Source organism: Macrotis lagotis, chromosome 2 (genome assembly GCF_037893015.1).
Source record: "Macrotis lagotis isolate mMagLag1 chromosome 2, bilby.v1.9.chrom.fasta, whole genome shotgun sequence".
Taxonomy (NCBI): Eukaryota; Metazoa; Chordata; class Mammalia; order Peramelemorphia; family Peramelidae; genus Macrotis; species Macrotis lagotis.
Window position 1 is genome coordinate 44,560,432 of NC_133659.1, and position 27,326 is coordinate 44,587,757.

General features: G+C 35.6%; 1 protein-coding gene across 1 annotated transcript in view; it reads left to right on the top strand.

Annotated features, from left to right (window-relative positions):
* MCOLN2 (mucolipin TRP cation channel 2) overlaps nt 1–27,326 on the top strand; it is an 80,857-nt gene that overhangs the window by 17,266 nt on the left and 36,265 nt on the right. The window contains exons 2-6 of the mRNA XM_074221777.1: nt 1,097–1,256; nt 12,175–12,348; nt 15,121–15,274; nt 22,879–22,966; nt 23,712–23,808. Coding sequence (XP_074077878.1) covers nt 1,097–1,256; nt 12,175–12,348; nt 15,121–15,274; nt 22,879–22,966; nt 23,712–23,808 — 673 coding nt within the window. The remainder of the gene's footprint in view (nt 1–1,096; nt 1,257–12,174; nt 12,349–15,120; nt 15,275–22,878; nt 22,967–23,711; nt 23,809–27,326) is intronic.

Here is a 27,326-nt window from a genome sequence, read left to right on the forward strand (position 1 = left end):
AATTATTCCCTTCAGCCTGTCTTAGAATCTCAATTATCTTCCAGTTCCTCTCACTTTCCTCCTCAAAATTAATCAGTTCTACCTCCACATTAATTTTTTCTAATTCTCTGATCACCATTTTGTTTAAACTTCTATACTAAATATGGAACTTTTATCATAGGCAAATGCAAATAAAAACCTAAGTTTGATGTTTTTCTTTAGGAAGCAGAACATTTTTTTTTTAATATCGGTGTTTTCTGTAGTAGCTTTTGGATATATGGTGGATGGATTCAAGTCAACAAACATTTTTATGATGTGCCAACTGCTTGCAGAATAAGGAGGGCTCATGCTATAGTAGATAGAGAGCATTGGATTCACGTGTTAGCTACCACTATGGGCAAGACACTTAAAATCTCAATTTCCCACAGAGACTCTTGGATATTATAAAAGATGGCTTCTCACTGGGAGTACTAACAAATGAAATCAAAACCCACTCCAATAACAAAGATATAAAACATTGCTCTGTCTATTGAAATAGGTAAAAGTTTAAATTTTTGTCATCATGAAGGTTCCAAATTTGCATGTCTGAATAGGTCTCCATGTATCCATCATTAGACTGGTCACAGGGTAATGAATTTCTCCCCCCTGCCCCAGCAAATTCAGTTAATCAGCTAACATTTATTAAGTGCAAATTATTTTCCAGGCCCTATACCTAGTACTGGTGAGAGAAAGAAAGGCAAATAACAGTCTCTGCTCTCAGTACACTCATAGTGTAAAGGAGAGGACAACATGCAAATAATTACCTGAAAATGATATATACAGGATAAATTGAAAGTATTCTCAGAAGAATGGCACTAAAATTAGCTTAATTTCCATGACAATCTTCTAAAATGACAGGTGTCATGATCTGTCCACTTTTGAAATCAAAAGTCTTGGAAATATTGAAGTATATGTAGAAAAGAGATGAATAGTTCAGTTTAGAGAGGAGCCAATTTTGTTTGTACTGATCTGGCAGGTCAGGTATGTGAGCAGCAGAAAACTTGCCCTGGGCTGTCCTCTGAAGCCTTTGTTGATATATTTGGAGTAGGTTTTAATGAGTTCCTTCTTTTCTTGCCAGTACAATGATGGCCCATCCAGAATCTGACCTGATGGAGCAGTGCCTGAAAGAAGACTTGAAGTTTTACTTCATGAATCCATGTGAAAAGTATCGAGCCAGACGCCAGATTCCATGGAAATTGGGGCTGCAGATTTTGAAGATCGTCATGGTGACAACACAGGTAACTTCTAGTATGTTAGTTTCTTTTTCCCTCCATTGTGAACAATTTTCATAGTTACTATCAGAAAAGTTAAAGGATTCTGACTCCTTATTGATAATTGGGCTGTCCATTAGGGGAAATACCTTGTTTGTGTAACTATATTCTTTAGGACTTTGAGGATCCTTAGATTTATCCATGTATAGTCACTCCTGCTATTCAACTTATCAATCTGCATTTATAAAGTGCTTACTGTCTACCACATCCTATGCTACCAAGACAAATTGCTACTCTTCCACAAGTTAATAGATGGTTTTCAGGAAATGATGAGGCCAGAAAGGTAAATTAGTCGCTGGGTCACCTGGTGATGACCTTCTCCGTATTTGATCAGACTTTTCCTCAGTTGACAATGAATCAATCAATCAACAAACATTTTTAATGCATATTATATGCTAAGTACTAGAATATTAATAGAGTTTGTCAACCTATCAACAAGAAGTGGTGTAGTACAATGGACTTGTCCAGCATCACTTAACTAAGGATATGAGGAGAGATTTGAATACTTGCCTCTTGATTCTGTGGGACAGCTAGTGGATAGAACTCTGGATCTGGAGTCAGAAAGACCTGAATTCATATCCATTCACAGATACCTAATTGTATGACCCTGGACAAGCCACTTCACCTTGTTTCCCTAAGTTTCCTCATCTGTAGATTGAATTGGAAAAGGAAAAGGCAAACCACTCCAGTATCTTTACCAAGAAAACCCCAAATGGGATCACAAAGAGTCAGGCATGGCCAAAATGGCTAGACAAATATTGATTTTAGTTGAAGGGTTGCTTTTCTCCCCCATTCTTGGATCCTTCTAAAAACATAAGTAATTATCAGAAAGGCTGAGGAAAATACATGGCTCAGCTGTAGATGTCAAAGAAGCATCTGAATAGTGTCCAGGCCTTTTATATATTCAGTTTGATGTCACTGGAAATAAGCTTGTTACAATTTCTTGGAATTTAGGGAATTCTAAATTATGTTCCCATAGATTCAGAAAACTCCTGGATGTCAACACCACAAAGGTATAGTCACTACAACCTCCTTCACACCTCCAAATAATTTATGTACCTGGAAATCTTTTTGAGTTGTACTACTCCAGATAAAAAAGTTCAGGGATTCACACATTTTCATCACTCTAAGGGCACTGGATTTGAACCCAATGGACCTTGGCTTTGACCCTCTCCCCCCCATCTTTGTCACTTAAAAACTGTGACCTTGGACAATTCACTCTATTTTTCTGAGTGACCCTGGACAATTCCCAAAACCTCATTTGCACATGTGTACATATATATATTATATATATATATATATATATATATATATATATATATATATTTATAGATAGATAGAGATATGGATAGAGATATATAGATATGGATAGATATATAGATAGAAATATATCGACATAGATATAGATGCATACATATGTCTAGATAGCCTCTTATCAACTTTTAAGTTGTGTTTTTGTGCATATATATGTATAGACACTGCTTGCATGTACAGATACATACACACATGCACACAGACACATGGGTGAGTAGAGTGCCAAACCTTAAGTGAGAAAGAACAGAATTTAAGTTCAGCCACAGAAACTTACTAATTGTTTGATCCTAAGCAAATCATTTAATTCTGCCTGCCTCAGTTTCCTTGCCTGTAAATTAACCAAAAAAGGAAATGGCAATACCATTCCAGTATTATTTTTGCCAAGAAAATCCCAACTAGAGTCAGAATGATTGAAAAGCACTGAACAATGATAACAATACATAAACATACATCTGGAATACCTAGGTGGCACAGTGGAAAAAGTGCCAGTCCTGAAGTCAGAACAATTCATCTTCCCAAGTTCAAATCTGGCCTCAGACACTTTCTACCTTTGTTACCCTAAGCAAGTCACTGAACCTATTTGTTCAGTTTCTTCCACTTTAAAAGGAGCTGAAGATGGAAATAGAAAGCCACTCTTAATAGTTTTGCCAAGAGAATTACAAATGAGCTGGACACAATTGAACAAAAAGATATAAACACAAACATATACTTATACATTTTAGCTAGGAGGCACCAGCAACTGGGAGGAAGAAGAGAACTGAGTTCAAATCTTAACTTCTTCCTTTTAAAAAAATGGATTTTTATTTTTTACCTTTTTTTTACATTGCCTAGATTTTCCATCCTTTCTTCCAGAAAACCATTCCTAATAGCAACAGAAAGAAAAAGAGGAAGAGGAGGGAAAAAAATCACAACACATTGAGCAAAATCAATCAAAACATTAAAAAAGTGTTCCCCAGGTGTGTCCCCTCCTGCCAGGTTGAAGAACATTGAGTAACTTCACTCTATAAAGTTCAGAATAAATAAAGTGTTGTAAGAATTTCTGAGTGGGGCTCCTGATCTGAGAAATTCTGTTTAAAAAAGGAAAAAAAGAGGAAATAAAGGCTGCCATGTCTTGTTTGTCTTAGCAGAGTCGAGCTGCATCAGATCACAGCAATCACCACTTCCTTTTCTAAATGATCACTAAGCATTCAGTTGATGTTATTTTCTAGAAATCAAGGTCAAACTCACAGGTCTGTTCTTGTGGGTCTACTTGCTTCCTCATTTTTGGAAGTGGGGAAGTGAGAAGGGGAATGGAATCGGGACATTCTCAAAGCTTTTGCTGCTCTCTTAATCTCCAAGAGCTCTCAAAAGTTGTTGACCTTGAGTTTGTTTTAACATCTGACAATTGTTTTTTTCAGAAAGTGAGATTGTTGCTGACTTGAGCTTGGTCATCTTATTTAGGGAGAACCTGAGTTCAAATCTGGCCTCAGATAGTTGACACTCCCTGACTGTGTGACCTTGGGCAAGTCACTTAACCCAACTACCTTGAATGCAGGACCATCTCCAGTCATCCTGTTTCATATCTGGCCACTGGACCCAGATGGCTCTGGAGGAGAGAGTGAGACTGGTGACTTAGCCGAGCCCCCCCTCACTCAGATCCAATTCATTTCCATGTCATCACCTCTCTAATGTCCAGATCTGGTATAACAAAGGACAAACATCATTAGGATAGCTAGGTGCTCTTTTGTTCTTACTTATCTTGATTTTAAGCTCCTCAATTGGAATTTTTCTTTCACATTTTTTAGCCCAGAGTATTCTCTTCATTCTTCCTTCAAAATAACTTTTTTCTTTCCACTCATTGTCAAGAATTTATTATTTTCTATTTGTCCCTGAGACTTGGAGAGGAAAAGAGGGGGTTGGAGAGAAGGAAGGGGAGAAGGAGGAAAGGGAATAAGTGGTGATTTCTATACCACCTACTATTTGCCATATATTTGTCTCATCTGAGACATCTAGGGACTTGCCCACTAGGGTGCCAGTTCAACCAGATCTCCCAGTGCCCTAGTTTTCTGTACTTTCTTTGGACCTTGGAGTCCTAGGTCTGCTTTTCGTTCCTCTTGCCTATGCCAGCTGGTGCTTTGGCAGATGCTCCCCAACCAGTTTAATCACTTGAGCATGTATGAAAGCTGCCACATTGGATTCTGGACTCGATGACTTCCCAGAAGGGCGAAATCATCAGGAGCCCAGGCGAGAAGGCTAAATAATTAAGGATTAAGATTGCAAATTAAGAGCCTAACCATATGTCCAAAAACTAAGCAAATGGTTCAGGTACCATGAAATTCTGGATCCTGTATAGATATTACCCCCAAATGTGGCTGGACTGCATTGAAATGACTCAACAATAATCAACGTTGTACATTTTCTCTAGCCTGTAAGATTTTATATTCTGGTTGGACTGAAGCTTCCTAGCATAGCGTATGGACCTAGGTATTATATCAATGTCAGGGAGTCCCAGGGCACAACTGCCCGGGCTTGAGGTAAAGAATTTTTTTTTTTAAGTGGCTGCCTGCCTACCAGGGATTTGGTAGGAGGGTTTTCCTGTTCAAGGACAGGTTGGACAAGATAAACTCTCTTGTCAGAGAATTAATAGATTTAGAACCAGACGGCACACCAGAGTTTCCTGGAAGAATACCTTCCTTTTGTAGGGGGGCAAATTTTGGACTAGAGTTTAAGTGATGTAGTTAAAGTCATAGAATCGGGAGGGAGAGGATCTGGAAATCCTACCCATGGTCACTGACTCCCAAAGTCCATACTCTTTTCATTAACTCATGATGAGGGTGGGTGAGGAAAGGAGTCTCATACAACTGGATTGCAGTCTTTTCTCTCTTTCCTCACTCTCAATCTCCTATCTCTCCTCACCTCCAGTTCCAGAGATGCAGATGGTTTGGGGTTCAGGGCCAAGGGGCGGGAAGAGATTGTTTCACATCCCATTTTGACTTTTCTCCAGCTCTTTGGCTTAGTGGGTTGTCTACCTTTGAAGGAGGGAGCAGCATTCCTTAGGGGCAGCCCTCCTTTTCCCCTCCCTTTTCCTCTCTGTTCACAGCCCCCGTGGGGCCCTACTTTTCCTGGTACCAGAAAGTCTCTCCTCCATGGATTTCACAACCCGAGATTTGCCTTCCATAGTACTTGCCAGAAAAGGGTCAATGCTTGATAATTAAATGCAATTGCTCCTTTAAAACTTATCTACAACAAATGTTCTGCATTACTCAAGGGGATGGGATTGAGATGTTCTTTGAACTCTTTTGTTCTGTGTTTCTTTGTTGAGACTTTGACCTTCTTTTTAGTTAGCTACAGCTGGAAGGGAAGAGTTTTAAGTTTCTTCCTTAGATCCAGACATAACTACCAGAAAATTATTTGTAGATTCAAACCCATAAGGGGTAGGGGAAACAGCAGCTTTTTATCTTCTTATTGCAATCTTCTTATTATAGTTTCATATATTATATTAATATTGTAAATACAATGTCTCAAAGCACACATTGTAATTGTGTACTAGCATCGTATCTGTAAGAAATACTTATGTGTATAATTAAGTTAAATCTCTCTCTTTTTTAACTATTTGGATAATTTTTCAGAGCTTATCCATTATAATAGAGCTTCTACATCAATAATCAAATGACATCTAACTTATTTACTGACCGAATGGTGTTGCTGTACCTAAGGTTAACATTTAAACAAAATTTGCATCATATTTTAATGTTTACCTTTTTGTTTTTGTCACATTCCTTTCTGAATACAATCCTCATTTCTCCTCCAGTCATTGCACTGTACTTTGGCAGCTCAGTGAATAGAACACAGGTCTGGATCAGGAAGACCCGAGTTCAAATCCAACTTCAGACACTCTTGGGCAAGTCATTTCATCTATTTGCCTCGGTTTCCTTAATCATAAAATGGGGGGGTACTAATTGCACTTATATCCCATGGGGAATGAATGAAATAATAATCAAAGTACCTAATACATTGCCTACAACAAAGTAGGCACTACACAAATGATAATTAGCATGAGTAGTAACAGATTTTTTTAAAAAGAGAAAAAAATCAGTAAAACTAATCCATGTCATGTGTGATATTATACACATCTATAGTTGCCCACCTCTGCAATGAAAAGAGGTTCATTCTTTCTGTGTGTATTTTTTCTGTAACCATATCTGGTCATTATAATTACACTTTAGTTTCTCATTTTTTTGCTATTGTTCTTTCTGATTATGTCATATTATTGTTCAGTTGTATTTAAATTTTCATGACCCTATTTGGGTTTTCTTGGTAAAGAAACTGGAGTAGTTTCCCATTTTCTTCTTCAGTTCATTTTGTAGATGGGGAAACTGAGGCAAACAGGGTTAAGTGACATGTCCAGGATCACACAACTAGGAAGTGTCTGAGGCCAGGTTTGTAGTCATGAGAAAAAGTCTTCTAATTCCAGGTCCAGGACTCTATCCTATGCACCACTTAGCTGCCTTTTTTGTTGTTGTAGTCATTGTATATGTTGGTTTACTACTTCTATTTAATTCACTCTGTTTCAGGTTCATAGGAGTTTCCCCGTGCATCTGAGTTCTTCATATTAAAAACTGTATTCTCTTTTTTTCATATTCTCGTCTTCCTCCTCCTCCTCCTCCTCCTTTTCTTATGATGATAATATTAGCAATGTAAAGGTAGCTAGGTAGAACATTTGATAGAGTTCTGGACCAGGAGTCAGAAAAACATGGGAAAACTATTCAAATACTTTAAAAAAAAGAAAGACTTTAACATAATTACACCCATAAGTATTTCTTACAGATGTGATGCTAGTACAGAATAACAGTGTGTGCTTTGAGACATTATATTTACAATATTAATATAAAACATGAAGCTATGCTATCTGAGAAAGTCACAACCTCTAGCTGTCTTGGTTTCCTTATCTGGAAAATGGGGTTAATAACTGTACCTACATCCCAAGGGTGAAGATCAAATGAGATAATTGTAAATCACTTTTCCAACTATAAAGAATTATAATAATGCTAGTAATAATGATTATTATCATGTAGTAATATTCTGTCATATTAATGTCCTATCTCCCATTGATAGAGATGTACTTTATTTTTTCACAAAGTACCTGTGGTTTTGTCATCACCAAGTCTTGTGATGATTATATTTTGGTGTTTATAAGACAGACATTCACATGGCTGTAAGATTTCTGGTTCAAAGAGTATGGACATTTTAATAACTTTGTTTTAGTATAGTTCCACTTTGCTTTCCAAGGTGGTTGGACCAATTTACTAGCTTTGGCATAGCCCCTCCAACACTGATATTTCTGTGTTTTGTCATTGATAAGTTTACTGGGTGTGAGTTATGCTGCTGTTTTTATTCACATTTCTTTTTATTAGAATTTTCAAGTATTCTTTCATGGAGTTATGAATGTTTCCATGACCTTTTTCTTTTGAGTATTATTTGACCTTATTCATTGACCTCTTAGCTACTAAGGAATACTACTAGTGCTGCTACTTCTTCTACAACTTTTACTATGACTTCTAATAATTATAATAATGCCAATAAGGAGAGCTTGCATTGTTAAAGTGCTTGGAGAGTTTCAAGGAGCTTTTGATATGTTTTCATGGTATCGCTTAGAGAGGTAAGTGGCTTTTTCATAGTCTTCCCGCTTCAGATCTGGCACTCTACCCAATGTGTAACTTTGCTATCTTTAAGAATAACTCTTAATCTGACAAGTCCTACATATGGCTGTGAATTCCTTGCATATCTTGGCTGGCAGACCTCCCCTCCCCCTTCCTTTTCCTAAATAAATTGGTTTTGATTGTGCTTTTCAATGTCAAGTAAATAAAATTTTCTGTTTTACCTTTTGTGATCCCCTTTATCCCCTTGCTTGGGGGAGAACTTTCCTTCTGGCCACAGCTATGATTCTGTGGTATCTTTGATTGGTCAACAGAATATCAGATTTCCTAACTATTAATATTCATCGGGGGGCTTATGGCCTTAATAAATTGTTTTACTCTACTATTCTAAAGAAATGACAGTAGAAATGACTTCTGGATTATTGAATTTGGACCAGCACTTCAACTGTTGATGTGTTACAAGAGAAAGTATGGAATATTAATTTCCAGTAAGTGAAAGCCACCAGTGAAGAGAGGACTTTCCATTGGAGAGTCTGAGTTGTTTGCACCATACCCTCCAAGAAGGGAAATTATATGACAGACTTGGTAGCCAATCAGCATTAAGGATTGAGCTATGTGTTCAAATTTCTAGCCCTTGTCAACGTTGAGTCTGAAAGATGAAGCCATATCCTGGCAGATACACCTGAGAAGTGAAGATTTTAAACCTAAACTTTGAAGAGTGTCCTTTTTCTGCTTTTCCATCACCTTTCTTCATTCTTTATCTCTTCCTCTAAGATAATCTTTCCCATCCATTGACCTTTTCTGCTTTTATCTTCTCTAATTAGATTCTCATCAATCTAAGTTCAAAGCCTTTGCCTTACGTTACTGGGTTCAAGGAAGGTCTCCACAACTCCTTTGTAGCCAATTCTTTAGGGCCTTACTCTTAACATTTCTGTAAAGAAATAATTTAATATTTGTACTAAAAAACTATCAGGGTCTTTTCAAATTTATTTTTAGTTGTTCCAAGAACAAAGAATACAGTTTTTAAAAAGTGAACTTCAAGGGGAAAAAAAAACATTGTAAAACTATTGGAATTTCCCATAGCTATTATTAAAAAGACCAATTTATTTAGATGTGGCAAAGATAAACAGTGCTCAGCTTTGGTTAGTAAAGTAATCTTGGAAATCTCTTCTAATCAGAAAACTACCAACAAAGCCACAAGGTTTCTCTCTTTCTCTCTCTCTCTCTCTCTCTCTCTCTCTCTCTCTCTCTCTCTCTCTCTCTTTCTCTTCAGACTTGTATGTTTTTTCTTCTGGGTTTACTCTTTGGGCTTCTCTCAATTAAGAAAATTTTTCATTGTGTATTATTTTCTTCCATTTACTCTTATTTCATCTCCCTAGGTTCTTGATTGGAATTTGGATCAAATTTTGTTTCCTTATTCCTGGATTATGTGAATGTTCCTGCTTAATCCTAAATTCTTTAGGAATTATCTGACCTCATCTTTTGTATGTTCCAGGTCAGATAATTTCTAATGCCTGGATGTTGTTTTAACCTGGATTCAGGGTTAGTGGTGGGATAGCTGGATGTTGGTCTGTTCCTTTTTTTTTTTCTTCAAAAGGGGAATGGCAATGGACTCCTGGGTCCACACTGGGTGCTAGTCTAGCTGAGTCTCCTACAAATCAGGTCTCTGAATTTCTCCATATAGGATGTTGCTATGGCCTGCTGTGGACAGGAGTGTTGGATACTTGCAAGAATTGGGTCTCGGTTTGGTCCTGTCTGCTACCACAAAAGAATATGGGGCTTTTGGGTTTCCTGCACTGAGCATGCTTCTATGAGAACAAGATCAAATATATTTTTTTCCTAAATTGGTTTGGTTATTATTTTATCTAGGTCTTTTTTTTTTGTCCATAGCTTTATATCTATTTTTGTTAAGTACTTCTTCCATGGTTTGGTGTTGCACTAAGCATGCAAATTAATTTAGATAATCTGATCACTATTATTTATAATGGTGTGGTTAAACCATGAGCAAGGAATGTTCCTTCAAGTATTTAAGTCTTTATTTCTTTAAAGCATATTTTGTTACTATATTTTTATGTTTGAAATGTGTTCCTAGTAGATTGACTTTTGTTATTGTTCAGTTGTTCAGTTGTGTCTGACTCTTCATAATCCCAGGAATCACAGCACACCAGACCCTTCTGTCCTCCACTATTTCTTTAAGTCTGTTCAGGTTCATGTACGTTGTTTCCATGACACTATCTTTCCCAGTATCAGGGTCTTTTTCAATGAATTTTCTCTTCTTATTTGTGGCCAAAGTATTTGAACTTCAGCTTCAGTATTTGACCTTCTAGTGAATAGCTTGAATTAATTTCTTTAAATATTGGTTGATTTGATCTTCTTGCTGTCCAAGGGAATTTCTGCAATCTTTTCCAACACTACAGCTTGAAAGCACTGAATTTGGCAGTGCTCAGCTATCCATATAGTCTAACTCACAGTCATACATTGCTATGGAAAAACCATAAATTTAGACCTTTGCTGGAACTCAGATATTTTATCTATTTTATAGTTATTTTGAATAGGATTCCTCTTTCCATTTTTTATTTTCCATATTTTATTATTGCTTTATAGACATGCTGATGATTCTTGTGTATTTATTTTATATTTCATTGAATCTATCAATTTTTTCAGTTTCTTTATATGAATAAATGGAAAAAAGCATTTATTAAACACTGATTCTATTTCTATCCATTTATTCAAATGGTTGGAATAAAAATACCAGCTTATATACCAATAGAGGAAGACTACATGTTAAGAGTTGGGGAATTTTGGGAAGGGACTATACAGGGATTTGGTGCTATGCTTGGAGATGGCCAAGAAATGACACGGGAGAAATAAGAACCAGGTAAAATAAAATGAAAACTTACCAATCAGAACCCAGGATCTCACCAATGGAATTCTGGTGGAAGAGAGGAGAGATAGTGAAGAGAAGGATCATCTTTGCTTTTATCCTGGATCTGTTAGAAAAAGTTTTAGTGATTCCACATTGCAAAGAGTATAGATAACATGGCTTGTCAATGGATGGGAAATGGTGTGACAAATCTGGGATAAGAAAAGGTAACATGAAAACTGATTAATAAGAGTTCAGGTTCCCAGGGTGGGAGTCTGATAGGAAAAGTACAAGGAAGGGGGCATAATACTGGTGATTTCCTAGAAATTTTATAAGTAAATCATCATGCCATCAGCAAATGGGGATAGTTTTTTTGTCTTTTTGCCAGTATTGATTCTGTTAATGACTTTTTGAAAACCTTTTATTTTATTTTTCATTAATAATTTATTTTCTCTTTCCACATCCTATACTTCCCACCACCTAAAAGAAAATTGGAAAAAGAAAGAAGAAGAACCAAACCTTTGTAACAAATATGTATGGCCATGCAAAACAAAACCTTTCATTGTATACTTTTATTTTTTTCTTTTGCCTTACTGTTGTTGGCAGTAACATTGCTAGCACTATATCAAACAGATACTAAATATATAACAAAATACAGAGTTCTGGTGTTTTCCCCTTGCAAACAATACTAACTTTTGGTTTTAAGTACATGCTTTCGTTCATATTAAAAATCATCTTACTTGGTAAAGTCAAGGATACCTTTAATCAAGGTCAATGTCATATAAAACCTTTCCTGATTCATCCCAATAATTGCTCTTCCCTTGTATTTATTCTATGTTTCTTATGTGGATATGTTTTATTTACTTCTATCTCCTTCTCTGTTCCTCCCCCACCCCCCAACTCTCTCTTGTGAGGACCACTAATTGTTTTACTTTTTGTCATAGTAGTTTTCAGCACCTATGCCAGTACCTAGCCAACATAAGAGCTTAAATCAATGTTTTTGGAACTGAAGGATTCAACTGGCAAATAGTTTAGGTAATGATTACTTTTCTCTTAATGTTGTATTTTTCAGCTCGTCCTTTTTGGTCTGAATAACCAGCTGGTGGTCTCTTTCAAAGAGGATAATACCGTGGCTTTTAAGCACTTGTTTCTAAAGGGATATTCTGGCATAGATGAAGATGACTACAGTTGCAGTGTCTATACACAGGAAGGTGTCTATGAAAGCATATTTTTTGTCATTAATCAGGTAAGTATCTTCCTTGGGGGTTTGTCCATACAGGAAAAAAAGCCACCCTTCTATGCTACCTGAAAATATCCTTTACTTGCAGTAGTTAGCTAGGAATAACTAGCTGGATCATAGGAATTCTTTCTGTCTTCCTTCTACCACTTGGAACTTTTTTCCTTCTTTTCTTTCTGGAAATATCTTCATCTATATCTATCCCAAATTCTCGCCTTGCCTCTATAGCTCTTGATTCTAGATGATCATTCCAGTATGGAGGTTCCTTTTATGTAAAGAGTGAAGTAGATGATAGTCGAAGTCTTTTTTCTAACTCATGATCTGGAATTCCATGACTGATTCCTACTCTGCTGGAAGCAGATACCAAGATGCTACTCCCAACGTATTTGAGAATGAAGGGGAATTTCTTTCTCCTCTGGCATGGGAGCTGGGGATAGGGTGGGGATAGAAAAGTATTCCTGATCTACCAAGTTGGAACATAATAGATTATAATAAAGCGGTAACCTTCAAATTCAGGTAAGGAAATATCCTAACAGAGCTCTTCAAAGTAGTAGAATAGGCTGCCTCAGGATGTGGAGTATGGGATGTCTTCAAGTCAACTGACCACTGCGGGGGACTGAAGAGAGTGGGAGAACTGTTCAGATTCAGGTCAAGCTAACTGACTTTCGTGGTCACTTCAGACTCTTGAGAGTCTATGTTTCTATTGGCTCTGCATTCATTTTCCTAAAGAGATATCGTTAAGCAAAGTAATAAAGGCCCATGATGGTATACGGCACATATATTAAGACCATTATCAGTTAAGTAAGTTTTTCTGTACCGCCCTTAGGAACCTCACCCACGCTGATGGCATTGTTTCTATGGGAAAATGCATTCTGGACTCTACTTTGCCTCCTTTGCTAATGCATAGGAACACTTTAGTGCATTTTCCCCTCAATCAAATCCCTACACTACATCCTTTGCTAAAAGGGATTGAATAATATCCCAATTGTAGATGTGAAATAGGTGCAATTACTTTGTCCTAAAACCCATAAGGGAGAGGCTTAAGGTTTTTATCCCTAGGGACATCATCTCTCAGTCCTAAGTGGTAATTTGACAGAACTAACTTTTGAAATTTGTCATTTCCTTTAGTTCTTTGCAAGGTGTCATTTTATTGAAGGACTATTACATGGACATAGTTACTTTTTTTATTCTCTCATATTAGACTTAGTTTGGAAACTGCTGAGATCTCAGTGAGAGAGGTCTGCTTTCATCAGAATGGACAAAGAAAAGGGAATTGGATGCATTCTTTATATTTGTGCTTCCTGACCTATTGAGTAACTTGCTAGAATAAATATTCGCAATTTTGGAATTTTGGGGGACTTTTGGGCAGCATATTTTTCCATAAAAGTTTTGGAAGTGTCCTGTCTGATTCTTTTTGTGTGTATGTTTTGAAGAGAAATGAGAATATGTGCAGAAAATATTTTTACATCTGCCAAAATATACATGTGAAAATGTCTAAAATAAATAGAAAGGGTTTTTTGTACTGTCTTAATTATTGACTTATATCCTATTTTGTTATTGTTGTAGTTTAGTTGAATCTTACTTTTTCAGGACCCCATGAATAGATAGACCCTCATGGAGAGAGGCAACAAAGCACAGTAAAGAGTACTGAACTGCAAAAGGGGTTCATGATCCCAAAAGAGGTTAAGAACCCCTACTTGGTGGTCAAAGGGAAAAGGAATTAGAAACATCCTAAGAATGGAAATTCCTGGAAGACTAGCATAGTTTTGATGTTTCATTGTCCAAAATATTAAGTCAAACAGAGGTTAAGTGACCTGACTAGGCTCACGCAGTAAATTTCTGAACTGTCTTCCTAACTTAAAGTCCAGCGCTTAATTCACTGATCTACCTAGATGCCCAATATCCCACTTAAACCCATTGATATCCAAACTGGATTTGAATCCCTTCTCCACATGCTTCTGATCCTTTATCTTATTTAATCAAATATGTGTTAAGTGATTGCTAAGTTGCCCTTACTGGGTTCTAGGAATACAAAGATAAAAATGAAACTAGTCTAGCCTTCAAGGAACTTCTATTCTTGGAATGTTTCTAATCCACTTTCCCTTTGACCATCAAATGGAGGTTCTTAATCTCTTTTGGGGTCATAAACCCCTTTTACAGTTTAATATTCCTTAATATTATTGTGTTTTGTTGCCTCTATCCATAATCGAAGGAAATGCTAAATTTCAGTTGGATATTAGTTCAAGATGTAATTGGTTTCCCCAATCCAAGTCCAAGATTCCAGGTTATGAACCCCTAACCTAGAGCTCTAAGCAGTTCTCAAAAGAAAATACTATTTTGAAATCTGGGGCCTCTGGACTGATGTAAACTTTGGCATTAATTAATTTAATTAGTAATTGACTATCTAGAGAATCACGAGGAACATGACTGAAGGGGAATTGGGAGTATGGGGGGAAAGCATACTGGCAAAAGAAAATATCATCTTTACAACTATAGACTTCCCTTTCCCCCTGCTGTGTGAGAAGCACTTTCAACCTGAGACATTTGGTTGCCTGCAAAGCGTTTTGAAGTCATCTAATTTAACTTAAATTGCCATTACCTATATACATTGAAGGATATGATGCCCAAATGGGCTCTTGTACCTGGCAGGGAAAGAACGGGGATGGTTTTTCTTGTTGTATATATGTATACATTCTGTTGGTTTTTTTTCCCTACTACCTTATTTAACTTCTAAGAGTATATATGGGTACTTGTATGTTTTTCCTCCTTTCTTTTAAACAGTATCATCGTTTAAAGGATATATCCCTGGGCATGGTTGGTTATGAAGAAAATGAAGATGATAGAATTGGCTTGAAAGTATGCAAACAGCATTACAAGAAAGGCACTGTACTCCCGTCCAATTATAGCCTCAACATAGACAGTGAAGTTGAAATAGGTAATAAATCAAAATTGTGATAAACTACTATTTTGAATTGTTGTGGTGACCACATAGCTCTGCATCTCACTGAGGGGAGCAGCACTTATCCTCTCTGACAAGAATCTCTCCTGTTATTCACCTGGAAAGGACTTTGGTGAGGGAAATTCAAGATGGTGGAGGGAACTCCCGGTATATGAATACACTTCATAAGTGTAGATCATATAACATATGTAGTTTGATAGATAAGTCTTAGTGAGTTGCCTCAGACATAAAGTTAAGTCACTTTTCCAAGATCACATAGCCTTGTCTAGGTCCTTGACTCAATGACAACAGTCAATCATAATAACTGACATTTATATAACGATAGCAAGCTTATCTCTATTTTTAAAAGTTTTATTATATAATTTGTTGTTACATTGCCTAATTTCTTCTAGTACCTCTCTTCATGAGAGCTGCTCCATTTAACAAGGACTATTTTTTAAAGGGAAAAAAAGATAAAGAGGGGGGGAAAAAACTCAACAAAACTCATAGCATCAGATTTGAAGGTTTTATTTTCTTATTTAGTTTTTTAACTCTTTTGTTGGATTATTTAATTGATTCACATGAAAAGTTATAAGAATTAGGTTTATTTTTTATCTTGTCTCTAATTTGACTTTCTTTTTCTGAATTCTGATTTTAAAAAATCATCCTCTTTAAAGATATTATTGTTTCTTAATTTTTTTTACTTAATCTATTTTAAGAAAACCTATTTTCCATAGGTTCTCTTTACCCTAAAATTCCTTCCTTCCTTCCTAATTGATAAATGAATGGTCAAAGGATGTGAGCAGACACTTTTTAGAATAGCTAGCATTTACATGATGCCTTGAGATTTGAAAAGCACTTTTATCTTTTGTTTTTTTATGTTCTCATAGTTTTCCCCAGTATCTTTCCCTTTCCCTTTCCTAGACAACCATCCCATGTAATGGTATTTTTAAAGACAAAAAAGGAAGAAAAATAAGAACTGATCAATATATTTAAAAAGTCTGAAAACACAAGCCATGTGTAACACACGTGGAGCTTCCCACCTCCATTAAAAGGTGGTTGGGCATATCCTCTTATCTCTTTATTTGAATTATGCTTGAGCTTTACAATTTTGCTATGTTCACTTTTGATTTTTTGATATGTGTTTGACTTTGTAGAATATTGTATATTATTTTCTTGACTTTGTTTACTTCACTCTGGATCAGTTCATAAAGATCTTTCTCTGTATCTATCACACATACATCGTTTCCTCCAGCACAATAATATTCTATAACATTCATGTACTACAACTTGTTTAATAATTCTCCAATCTACTTTGTTTCAAATTCTTTGCTGTCAGAAAAAAAAATGTTTCTATAAATGTTTTAGTATGTAGGGAATCTTTTTATCTATAGATTCCTTGGAGCATAAACCTCAACTCTTTGGTTCAAAGAATATAGAAATCTTGATTATTTTACTTACATAATTCCAAATTGCTCTCCAAAATGATTGTACCAATTTACAACTCTGTCAGCAATGCATTGGTATACCTTTTACCTCATAACCACTTCAATATTGACTATGGCCATTTTTGATATTATCATTTTGTTGGGTATGAGGTGAAATCTCAGGATTGCTCTGATTTTCACTTCTCTTATCGATTTGGAACATTTTTTCATGTTACTGTGAGTATTTTGTAATTCTTTTGAGAATTGCTTATTCATATCCTTTGGTCACTAGTCTATGGAAGAAGGGTTTTTAGACCTATTTATGTGTATTGAATACAAAACCATTATCAGTGAAATTTGATATAAAGATCTTTTTCTCATTTGACTTCTTCCCTTGTTATCTTATGTACATTAATTTTGTCTATGTAGATACTTTTCTATGTAATCAAATTTATCTATTTTATCTTTTGTTAATCATCCCTATCTTTTGTTTGGGTTAAGAATAAATTTCTTACCTATTATGGTGAGTGGTTTATGAGCTATTTCTCTTCTAATTTTTTAATAGTATGATTTTTTTTTAGTTTTTTTTTTTTGCAAGGCAATGGGGTTAAATGACTTGTCCAGGGTTACACAGCTAGATTATTATTATTAAGTGTCTGAGGCTAGATTTGAACTCAAGTTCTCCTGACTCCAGACTGGTGCTCTATCTACTGCATATGATTTTTGAAATTTTTTGATAGTATGATCTTTAATTTTAAGGTCATATCTATTTAGAATATGGTGGAGTAGAGTGTAAGGTGTTGGTTTAAGTCTAATTTCTGCCAGACTTCATTCCAGTTTTCACAAGTTTTTATCAAATAAAGAGTTATTGTTTTTTCCCCCAAGGAATTTGTTTTCCTTTTCAACAATTGTTGGGTCATTATTCCTTTCTTTCTCTTTCTTGTGTCGTCTTTTCCATTGATTAACCTTTCTATTTTTTAACTAGTTCCAGTTGATTTTGATAATTATTGCTTTATGATCTAGTCTGGGGTTTTGAAAGTGTTTTTTACCCTTCATCCCTACATCTTTTCACCATTTCTCTTGCTATTCTACATCTCTTTATTTTTTCAAATGAATTTTATTATAATTTTATCAAGTTCTAAAAATTCGATCCTTGGTCCATAGCATTAAAAGCGTAAATTTACATCGATAGTATTATCATTTTTGTTATATTGATCAAAGAGCTTTATATCCATTATGGGCTATATATAGCATGGTTCAGCAAAAAGAGCATTGCTTCTAGATTCCAATCCTGCTGCTTCCTACTTGTGTGACCTTGAGTAGGTCCCTTTACTGCCCTTGGTTTCTAGTTTCTTCATCTGTCAAATGAGGCATTAGACTAGATGACTCATCTCTCAGTCTGTGATCCCATGATCTCATTGAGTTTTGTGCTATAGGTATTATTATCTGCATTTTATGAGTGGAGATTCTGACAAGGAGAGGATTTCTCTGGGGTCAAATAGCTTGTCAGAGTCTAAAGTAGAATCTGAAGTCAGAACTTGCTGACTTCATGTCTAGCACACTGTGTTCTATTGCCACATTCTAGTAGACTTCAATATTAATTTTCTCCAAACCCTAAGCATATATATTTAACTTTATCATTTTAAGTGAATATATATAGCTTTTAAGTGAAAAATACTCACTTTTATTAATAGAAAATATTTTCCTAGGATTTTGCCAGATTTATTGTATATAAATGTCATGCATTTGACATGAGATGTTAAGTGCTTTGAGTCTTGGATATGGATCGAATAAAGCACTGTTTATCCCTACAATGTCATGTTTTTCCTATGCTGGCAAAGATGGCTAGACAAAATTTGAAATTAAGACCTTTTTTTTTTAGGTTTTTATAAGGCAATGGGGTTAAGTGGCTTGCCCAAGGCCACATAGCTAGGTAATTATTAAGTGTCTGAGGCCGGATTTGAACTCATGTACTCCTCACTCTGGGGCCGGTGCTCTATCCACTGTGTCACCTAGCTGCCCCCAAAATTAAGACTTTCCATATGCAGTTATAATAGCTAACAGTTATGGTGTTTTAAAGTTTATAATCTACTTTACATATATATATATATATACACATATATAAACATACATTATATTTGTATATGCATACAAGCATATATATATCTATCTATTCTCATCTGATCCTCACAATCACTCTGTTCAATAAGTACTACTAATAGCCTCATTTTACAGATGAAGAAACTGAGGCCAAGGTGAAAATGACTTGATTGGGATCACACAACGGAGGCAGGATTCAAACTCAGGTCTTCCTGACTCCAAATCTGGCAGTCTGTCTAGTATACCTTTACCAGCATGGTTACCAACTTCAGTTGATCAATTAACATAGGAACATAATCATAAAACTTGTTTCCTCTTCCCTGGTGCCTATTCTTTTGTGTCCCAGTTAGCCAATGAGTGGTCATGTAGCTATGACCTGAAGAGCATACCCTGTTGGACCTTGGCTGGGTGTGCCCCTTATTACATTCCAGACAGTCTTGGAGCACCGCATGGTGTGCCCATTGATTGGTTTTGTCAGATTTCTGCCTGTTTGGTGAAGCCTGGCCTCCCTCCATACCTTTATCAGGCTAGGAATATATCACGGACATGACTGTCATGCCTAACCATGAGGGATGTTTTTGTCTTGCTATGACAGGAGCAGAGACTAGCTCTGAAGATTTGTCCAGTGACCTCTTATTAGTGACCTGTCTCTAATGTTTCACAAAGCTGTATGGTGATATTAATTTTCCCCTCAAAAACAAGTCTTAGAAATGTGGCTTAAATTAATATCTAATGGAAAAGCAGGTTTTGTTTCCAGACTATTTGGAGATGGGTTGCTGATCCTGTAATTCTAAGTTATTTTCTTTGCTTTTATAGGATGAAATATTTTCTACCCTATGGTCACCATTGGACTTTATTATCTATATTTTCTTTACAAAGAGAAACTTTTAGAGGAAACAGCTACAAAGACTTGTCTTAAAATCAAAGTTTGGCAACTCAAACTACTCATGCCCTTTACTGAAGACAGGCACAATGTGTGAAAGAATTCTTTCTAAATAATCCTACTTTTGTTTTCTCATGATTATTTCCCAGGCTTCAGATCTGTGGATTTCCATTTAGATTGGGTAGTGGGAAGTTTTCAAATGATTAAATAATGTTTTCTAAATATTAGTGCCATTTTAAGAGTTATGTCAGTTACAGTGAATAATGCTATATAATTTATTACATAAATTCTATAGCCATGAGTTTTGCATTGAAATTAGTATTACTGTTCTGGAACTGAGTATAATCATTAGATGATATGATTCTTATCTATGCTATGATATTGTATATTTATACTTCTGTTGTCATTGTTTTAGTCTCTTTGTGACTTCATTTTAGAGTTTTCTTATAAAAAAAAAACTAGGGGGCAGCTAAGTGGTGCAGGGGATAGAGCACCAGCCCTGGAGTCAGGAGGACCTGAGTTCAAACTTGTCCTCAGACACTTAATAATTGCCTAGTTGTGTGACCTTGAGCACGTCACTTAACTCCATTGCCATAAATAAAATTGAAAAAAAAATACTAGACTAATTTACCATTTCTTTCTTCTACTCATTTTACAGATGAGGAAAGTGAGGCAAGTAGGGTCAAATATTTTGCCCGGGGTCAGATAGTATGTGTCTATGGCAAGATTTCAACTCAAGATGATGAATCTTTCTGATTTCAAACCCAGCACTCTACACACCATGCAATCACCTAACTGTCCCATCTATCTATCTCTATCTCTATCTCTATCTCTATCTCTATCTCTATCTCTATCTCTATCTCTATCTCTATCTCTATCGCTATCATCTCTATCTCTATCTCTAATCTCTAATCTCTATCTCTATCTATCTCTATTTCTATATCTATGTATATATATATATATATATATATATATATATATATATATATATATATACTTGCATGTATTTACCTGAATTATTTTTGGATAAAAAAAGAAGTGGTAGAAGTGTGCCTTTAGGGAGTCAACATGGTGTAATAGAGAATCAGCTTTAGAGTCAGGAAGTCCTAGGTTCAAATCTTGCTTCTGAATTCTACACACTGAGCTTAGGCATTGAGCTTCAGTGTTCCCACTGGAGGACTTGAGTTCAAATCAACTTTGTTGCTTATTATGGAAACTAGGATAAATCATTTCATTTGGCCGGGTCTTAGTTTCTCATCTGTCAAGGGATAGGGTTGGGCTAAATGGCCTCCAATGGCCCTTCCTCCTCAATACTGGTAGCAACTCTAAACCTCTCATTGGGCCTGACAACTTTGCAAAACTATAAGTTAGAGACGAGATAGCTATATGGCGGTCCAATTGATTATCTTTGGCAGGATAGTATCTCTGCCTGGTTTCTCCTCAGATACATCTTTTGTCTAGCTTCACTGGAAAGTAAAGCTTTCTAAACATATTTGTAAGGAGGCAGCTAAGTGATGCCCTGGAGTCAGGAAGGCCTGAATTCAAATCCAACCTCAGACACTTATTAGCTGTGTAACTCTGGGTAAGTCACTTAAACTTGATTGCCTCAATAAATGAATGAATGAATGAATGAAAAAAAATAAACAGTTGAATGAATGAATAAATGTGTTATTCCAAATCTTGGCTTAAGAAATGCTTATTGGTTGATTGACTACTGAATGTTAATTTATTTGAATTCCCTAAAGAAAAAAAATGACCAACATTAAATCACTTTATGTTCTTTTCAAACTTTACAACCCTATGAGAAATTTTGGTCTTTCCTCACCCTTCTCTCAAAAAAAGACAACTCTCCAAAAGCTATCTTTTCTATCTTCATAAGAGAGAATTTGCCTCTCCAATCTGAGGGTATCTTCTGACCCTGGTAAGGAGGGACATTTGAATGATGAGCTTATCATTCTTGTAGTTTGGAATTATTCTTGACCCTTCCCTAGGAGTTTTTCTTCAACTCTTAGGTACAAGCAGGTCCAATTGGTATCCATGAAGAGATTCAAAATAGCATGAAGAGATGGGGAATTTAGAGGCTAAAGGAAGTTCTGGGTAGGAATCCTCACTTGCATGCTTATGAGCTGTAGGACTGTGGGCAAATAAAGTTCCCTCTTCTGTATATTGAGTATATTAGTGCTTGTAACTCACAGGGTCACCTTGTAAACCTTTTTTATAATTATTATATAAATGTGAGTCATTATGAACTAAGAAGCATCTATTAAATGCTTACCCAAGTATTGAATACAAAGAAAAAAGTGAGATAAGCCATATTCTCAAGAGGAGAATCAACATTTATAGAGTACCCACTGTGTACCAGATACTCTATAAATGTTATCTCATTTGATCTCCATAAGATGCTGTCATTATAATTCTCATATCTTCATACTCATACATTTGAGCAAACTGAGGCAAGCGGGGTTAATTGACTTGTACAAGGTCACAGAAGTAGTAAGTATCTGAGGCTGGATTTGAACTCAGGGCTTCTTGACTCCAAGCCCAGTACTCTATTTTGTATGTCTGTCAACCTTAGGAATAGATAATTGAGTCAGAGAACATAAATCAGAATTGTAGGTACTGGTTTTATAAGCAAAATAGAATCATTGAATTAGAAAGTCAAGGGCTTCAGAAGCCAGATGAAGAAACTGAGGTTCAGAGGTAAAGTGATTTTGCCTAAGATCATGCAAAATGTAATTATTGTCAGGTTGGATTTGATCCCAGGTCATGGGATTATGAAAGTAGAATCATAAGGGATCTTTGTTGGCACCCTTAATTTTACAGATTGGGAAACTGAGGCTCTGGTAAAGTTAAGTGACTTGCCCCAGGTTGAGATTTGAATCCAGGGACTCTGATTTCTAATTCAGACTTTCTCACTATACCATATAAGCACATTGCTCCTAACTAATTTGAAATATAAAATAGTTTTAAAAATTTAAAGGATAAAAGCTACCAAATTTATAAAATTATAATCACATTTGCTCAGTTGTTAAAGGATCAAACAGCTATTTTCCCATCTTTTCTTTAAAATGCACCAGCAGTATTTTCATTTTAATAAAAACCATAGCAACATTAAACAAAATGCATTGGTTGGTTGCTAAGTCTTTTTCTTTCTTTGTTTAATGACACATTTTATTCTGTCATTGTTCCAGATTGTATCCACTTAGACCCACAGGTCTCTGCTAGTGAGAATTCAGGACACTGGATGAATTCTTCATTTTTCAGTCTAGAATTTTATCGGTAAATATGTTTTTAAATTTTGTTTTCTTTTGCTGTTTTTAAAAAAGGATTATGTTGATGGATTTAGAGAAGCAATAACAATTGAACACAGTGCTTTTAGAGAGTTTTATTGATATATTTGATATATCATACTTATATGATATATATTTTACCCATCGGTCATTTCTTCATCTATACCCACATTCCTACTGAATGAGCCCTCCTTTGTAACAAAGAAAGCCAGTTAAAAACCAACCCCCAGACAGTATATGCAAGGTTGAGCACCCATAATCAGCTATCTCTCTACAAAAAGAAAAGAACATTACATTATCTTTTCTCCAGGACCAAGATTGGCCACTGCAATTTATCTGAGTTGAGCTAACTACCTTTTAGTATTGTTTTCATTCACATCATTATGGCCATTGGGCAAATTGTTCTCCTGGCCCAGCTTCTGTTATCCTGCATTCATTTTTTTCAATCTTGTCTCAAATCTCAGAATTTCTCATTTTTCATCACTTATGGCAAAATAACATTGATTCTATACACATACTACAGTTGTTTCACAGACACTTTACAATCAATGGGCACCCACTTTGTTTCTCCCCAAAAAAACATTGATTTGAGTATTTTATCTTAATGAACCCTTTCTACCTTTGGCTTCTTTGGGGATACAGTCCTAGCAATGGGATCCCAACTGGGTCAAAGGGTATGAACATTTTAGTGACTTTTCTCCTCTCATTTCAAATTAATAATGTTTTCTGTTCAGGCTTTTACAGGTTGAAATCTCCTTTAACCTCAAAGGCATTGACCTTCAGACAATCCATGCTCGGGAGCTACCAGACTGTTATGCCTTTCATAATACTGTAAGTGTGTTTTCTATTTTATCTTGCATATTTCTAGGCTAGTTTTTAATGAAAGTAATCTTCAGCTCTTTTTTAAAAAACATAGTTTTACCCAATTACATGTAAAAATGATTTTTAACATTCCTTTTTAAATTTTGAATTCCAAATTTTATCTCTCCCTAGCTTAATTGCCCCACCCCCACCCTGCACCCTCACGATGCTAAGCAGTCACTCTAATATAGGTTATATATATGGGCAATAAGTGTAAAAAGCATTGCCTTATTAGTCGTTTGGGGCAATAAAACTCAAACAAGAAAGAAAAAAGAGAAGGAAAGAAAGAAAGAAAGAAAGAAAGTCTGTTTTGGTTTGTATTCAGACAACATCAATTCTTTGATTATTGGCAAAAGGACTATCCTGGATCATTGTATTGTTGAGAATTGCTCATTTACAATATTGCTTTACTGGGTCCAATGTCCTCCTGGTTCTGTTCACTTCACAGCTCACATAAGTCTTTCCAGGTTTTTCTGAAATCATTCTGCTTATCATTTCTTATAGCATAATAATATTCCATTACAATCATATAATACAACTTGTTCAGCCATTCCCCAGCAGATGAATATTCCCTCTATAACCAATTCTTAGCCACCACAAAAAGAACTGCTATACATATTTTTGTACAAATAAATTCTTTTCACTTTTTATTTATCTCTTTAGGATATAGACCTAATAGTGGTTATGCTGGAATATGTCTTGGGGCATAGTTTCAAATTGCTCTTCAGAAAGATTGGATCACCCCACAACTCCACAAAAATGTAATAGAGTCCCAGTTTTCTCACATCCCCTTCAATATTTATCATTTTCCCTTTTTTTGTGATATCATTTGTCATGAGAGGTGTGAGATGGTACCTCAGAGCAGTTTTAATTTACATTTCTCTAATTGTGATTTAGAGCATTTTTTCATATAAACATAGATAACTTTTGTTACTTTATCTGAAAACTGCCTGTTTGTGTCCTTTGACCTTTTATCAATTGGGGAATGACTTGTATTCTTATAAATTTGTATCAGTTGTCTATATATTTGTAAAATGAGGGCTTTATCAGAGCCCTCTGATAGCATATCTTTATCAGATACTTTATCCGAGATCTTTTTTACAGAGTTGTAAAAATTGCACCCCCCCCCCAATTTTCTGTTTTCCTTTTAGTTTTGGTCACATTGACTTTGTTTGTGCAAGAAACTTTTAAATTTTATATAATCAAAATTATTCATTTTACATTTTTCAATGACCTCTTTATCTTGTTTGGTCTTAAATTATTCTCTTATCCACAAATCTGACAGGTAAACTATTCCATGCTCTCCTAATTTGTTTATGTCTTAGTCATATACCCATGCTGACCGTATCTTGGTAATAGGGATCTAGTTTCTGCCAGCTGTTTTCCCAGCATTTGGTCAAATAAAGCTTGGCTCTTTGGGAGTCTTTAGTTCTTTGAAGAACTAAATATGAAAAAAATATGTTAATCTCTAAGACATAAACACACTGAAACTTCAATTAAATGGCTGGTAGGTATCTAGGTAGCATAATGGATTGAGTTTTGGGCTTGAAGTCAGGGAACTAGGAATTCAAATTCTGACCCAGGTCTAGTTGTGTGACTCTGGAAAAATCACAACTTCTCTTCAACCTCAGTTTCCTCGTAGGGATAATAATAGAACCAACTTTGCAGGCTTGTTGTGAGGATAAAATGAGATAATATTTGTAAAGCACTTTGCAAACCTTGAAGTACAATATAAATGCCAGCTTTTATTATAGAGAGCAGTGTTTTGTCACGAAACATAATTTTCTTTGCTCAAAAGCAAACTTGACCTTTCCAGTGGTACAAACACGAAAATGAATAGAGGAAAGGGAAATGAAGATGTTGAAAAGAAGAGCTTTCCATGAAGTCTGTGTTTCCTTAGCTACTTGCACATAGTAGGTATTAGATAAACATTTGTCAAATTTTATTATGATAAAAGTACTTGAGGATCAGAAGCTATTTTTCAGAACGTACCCAATGTTTTTCAACTAATAATGCCACTCAAGGAAAGACAGCATGATGTAGTGAATAGAAGGCCAGCCTTGGAGTCAAGAAGACCTGGATTTCAATTCCACATTAAATACATATTAGCTCTGGAAGAATGGGGAAGACTCTTCACATCTCAATGTCCCAGATAGCTCTAAGACTTCAAGTTGCAAACATGCCACCCATTTGCATCAGTGGGGGATGTTTCTATACTGAGAGTTCTCTGTATTATAGATTTGGACCAGAAGAATTCTAGACTATGCCAGTTGGTGCATTTTGGGAAAGTTAAGCTAATTAAAATGTCCATTTATATATGTAAATAAAAGTTTGGTATTTTTCTTAGGGACAATTTCTTATATTTAGTTTCTTGGCTTCAGAGGGGACATTTCAGTGTGGGCTTGAAAAGAAGCCACTTTTTCCACCTTAAATTCCAGCTCTTATTTCTTTTATTTAGAGACAATGGATTACATTTTTACATAAAATCATTCATTTAATTTTTCAAAATGTGCTAAGGGGTGGTGATCGTTTTATGTTGTCCTCAATCTCAATTCATCAATACAAGTTGCAGAATAGCTTGTTTGGGGACGGGGAATAAGTGGAAAAGAAATTGAGTCTTAGAGATTAGTAGATTTGAATGAGATATTGAGCCTATACCTATGGGTACAAAAATGAATCTGTAGACACAAGCTATGCCCTATCCATATGGGACCTGGCTTTCCACCGCAAAATTTGGGCTTGTTGATATTATTGTGGCATATATTAAAGCTTCAGTTCAATAAACTTTTATTAAGCTCCTATTGTATGTAGGTATTGTGCTAACTAGGAATAATTAAAAGATGAAATTGGACACAAGCCCACCTTTAAAGAGTTTTGCAGTCTCCAAAATGAACTCAGAAATGCAATTTTCAGCAGAGATGGGTTTAAGAAAGGGCGCAGACTGAATGCATATTTAGGAAAGTAGCTTTTCTTTGGCTGAGAATATGGAATATCTACTTTCAATTCTGTGAATATTTGCCTTCAATTTGTGATAAAATATAGTCAACATTCATGATTTCCTATCTTTTTTATTATATGATTTTTTTAAAAAGCATGCTGCTCCATCACCTGTCCCAAAGTATTATAATCTGCTTCTCCCCCCCCCAATTAAAGTGATTTAACATTATATTAAGAGAATTTGTAAGGAATATTTGTAACACCATTTAAAATCGTTGAGGTACTATGAAAGCAGACTTGTCCGTCCTTGAATTTCATTCAGTTTTCAAGGCTTCAAGTGCTGTCTTGGGAGCAGACTTTGGTGAAGGAAGAGGGAGCCAATGTAAGAAAATAAAACATTTCAAAAATGAATAGTGTCATCAATTGATGTCTGTTTAGTATAAACTTTAGCTTTTGCCTTAGCATTTGGTTTTGAAAGAGGAGGAACAAAGATGGTGGCTTTTTGGCACTGTGCATAGAAGTCCTTTGTTCACATTGATCCACTTCTCCCA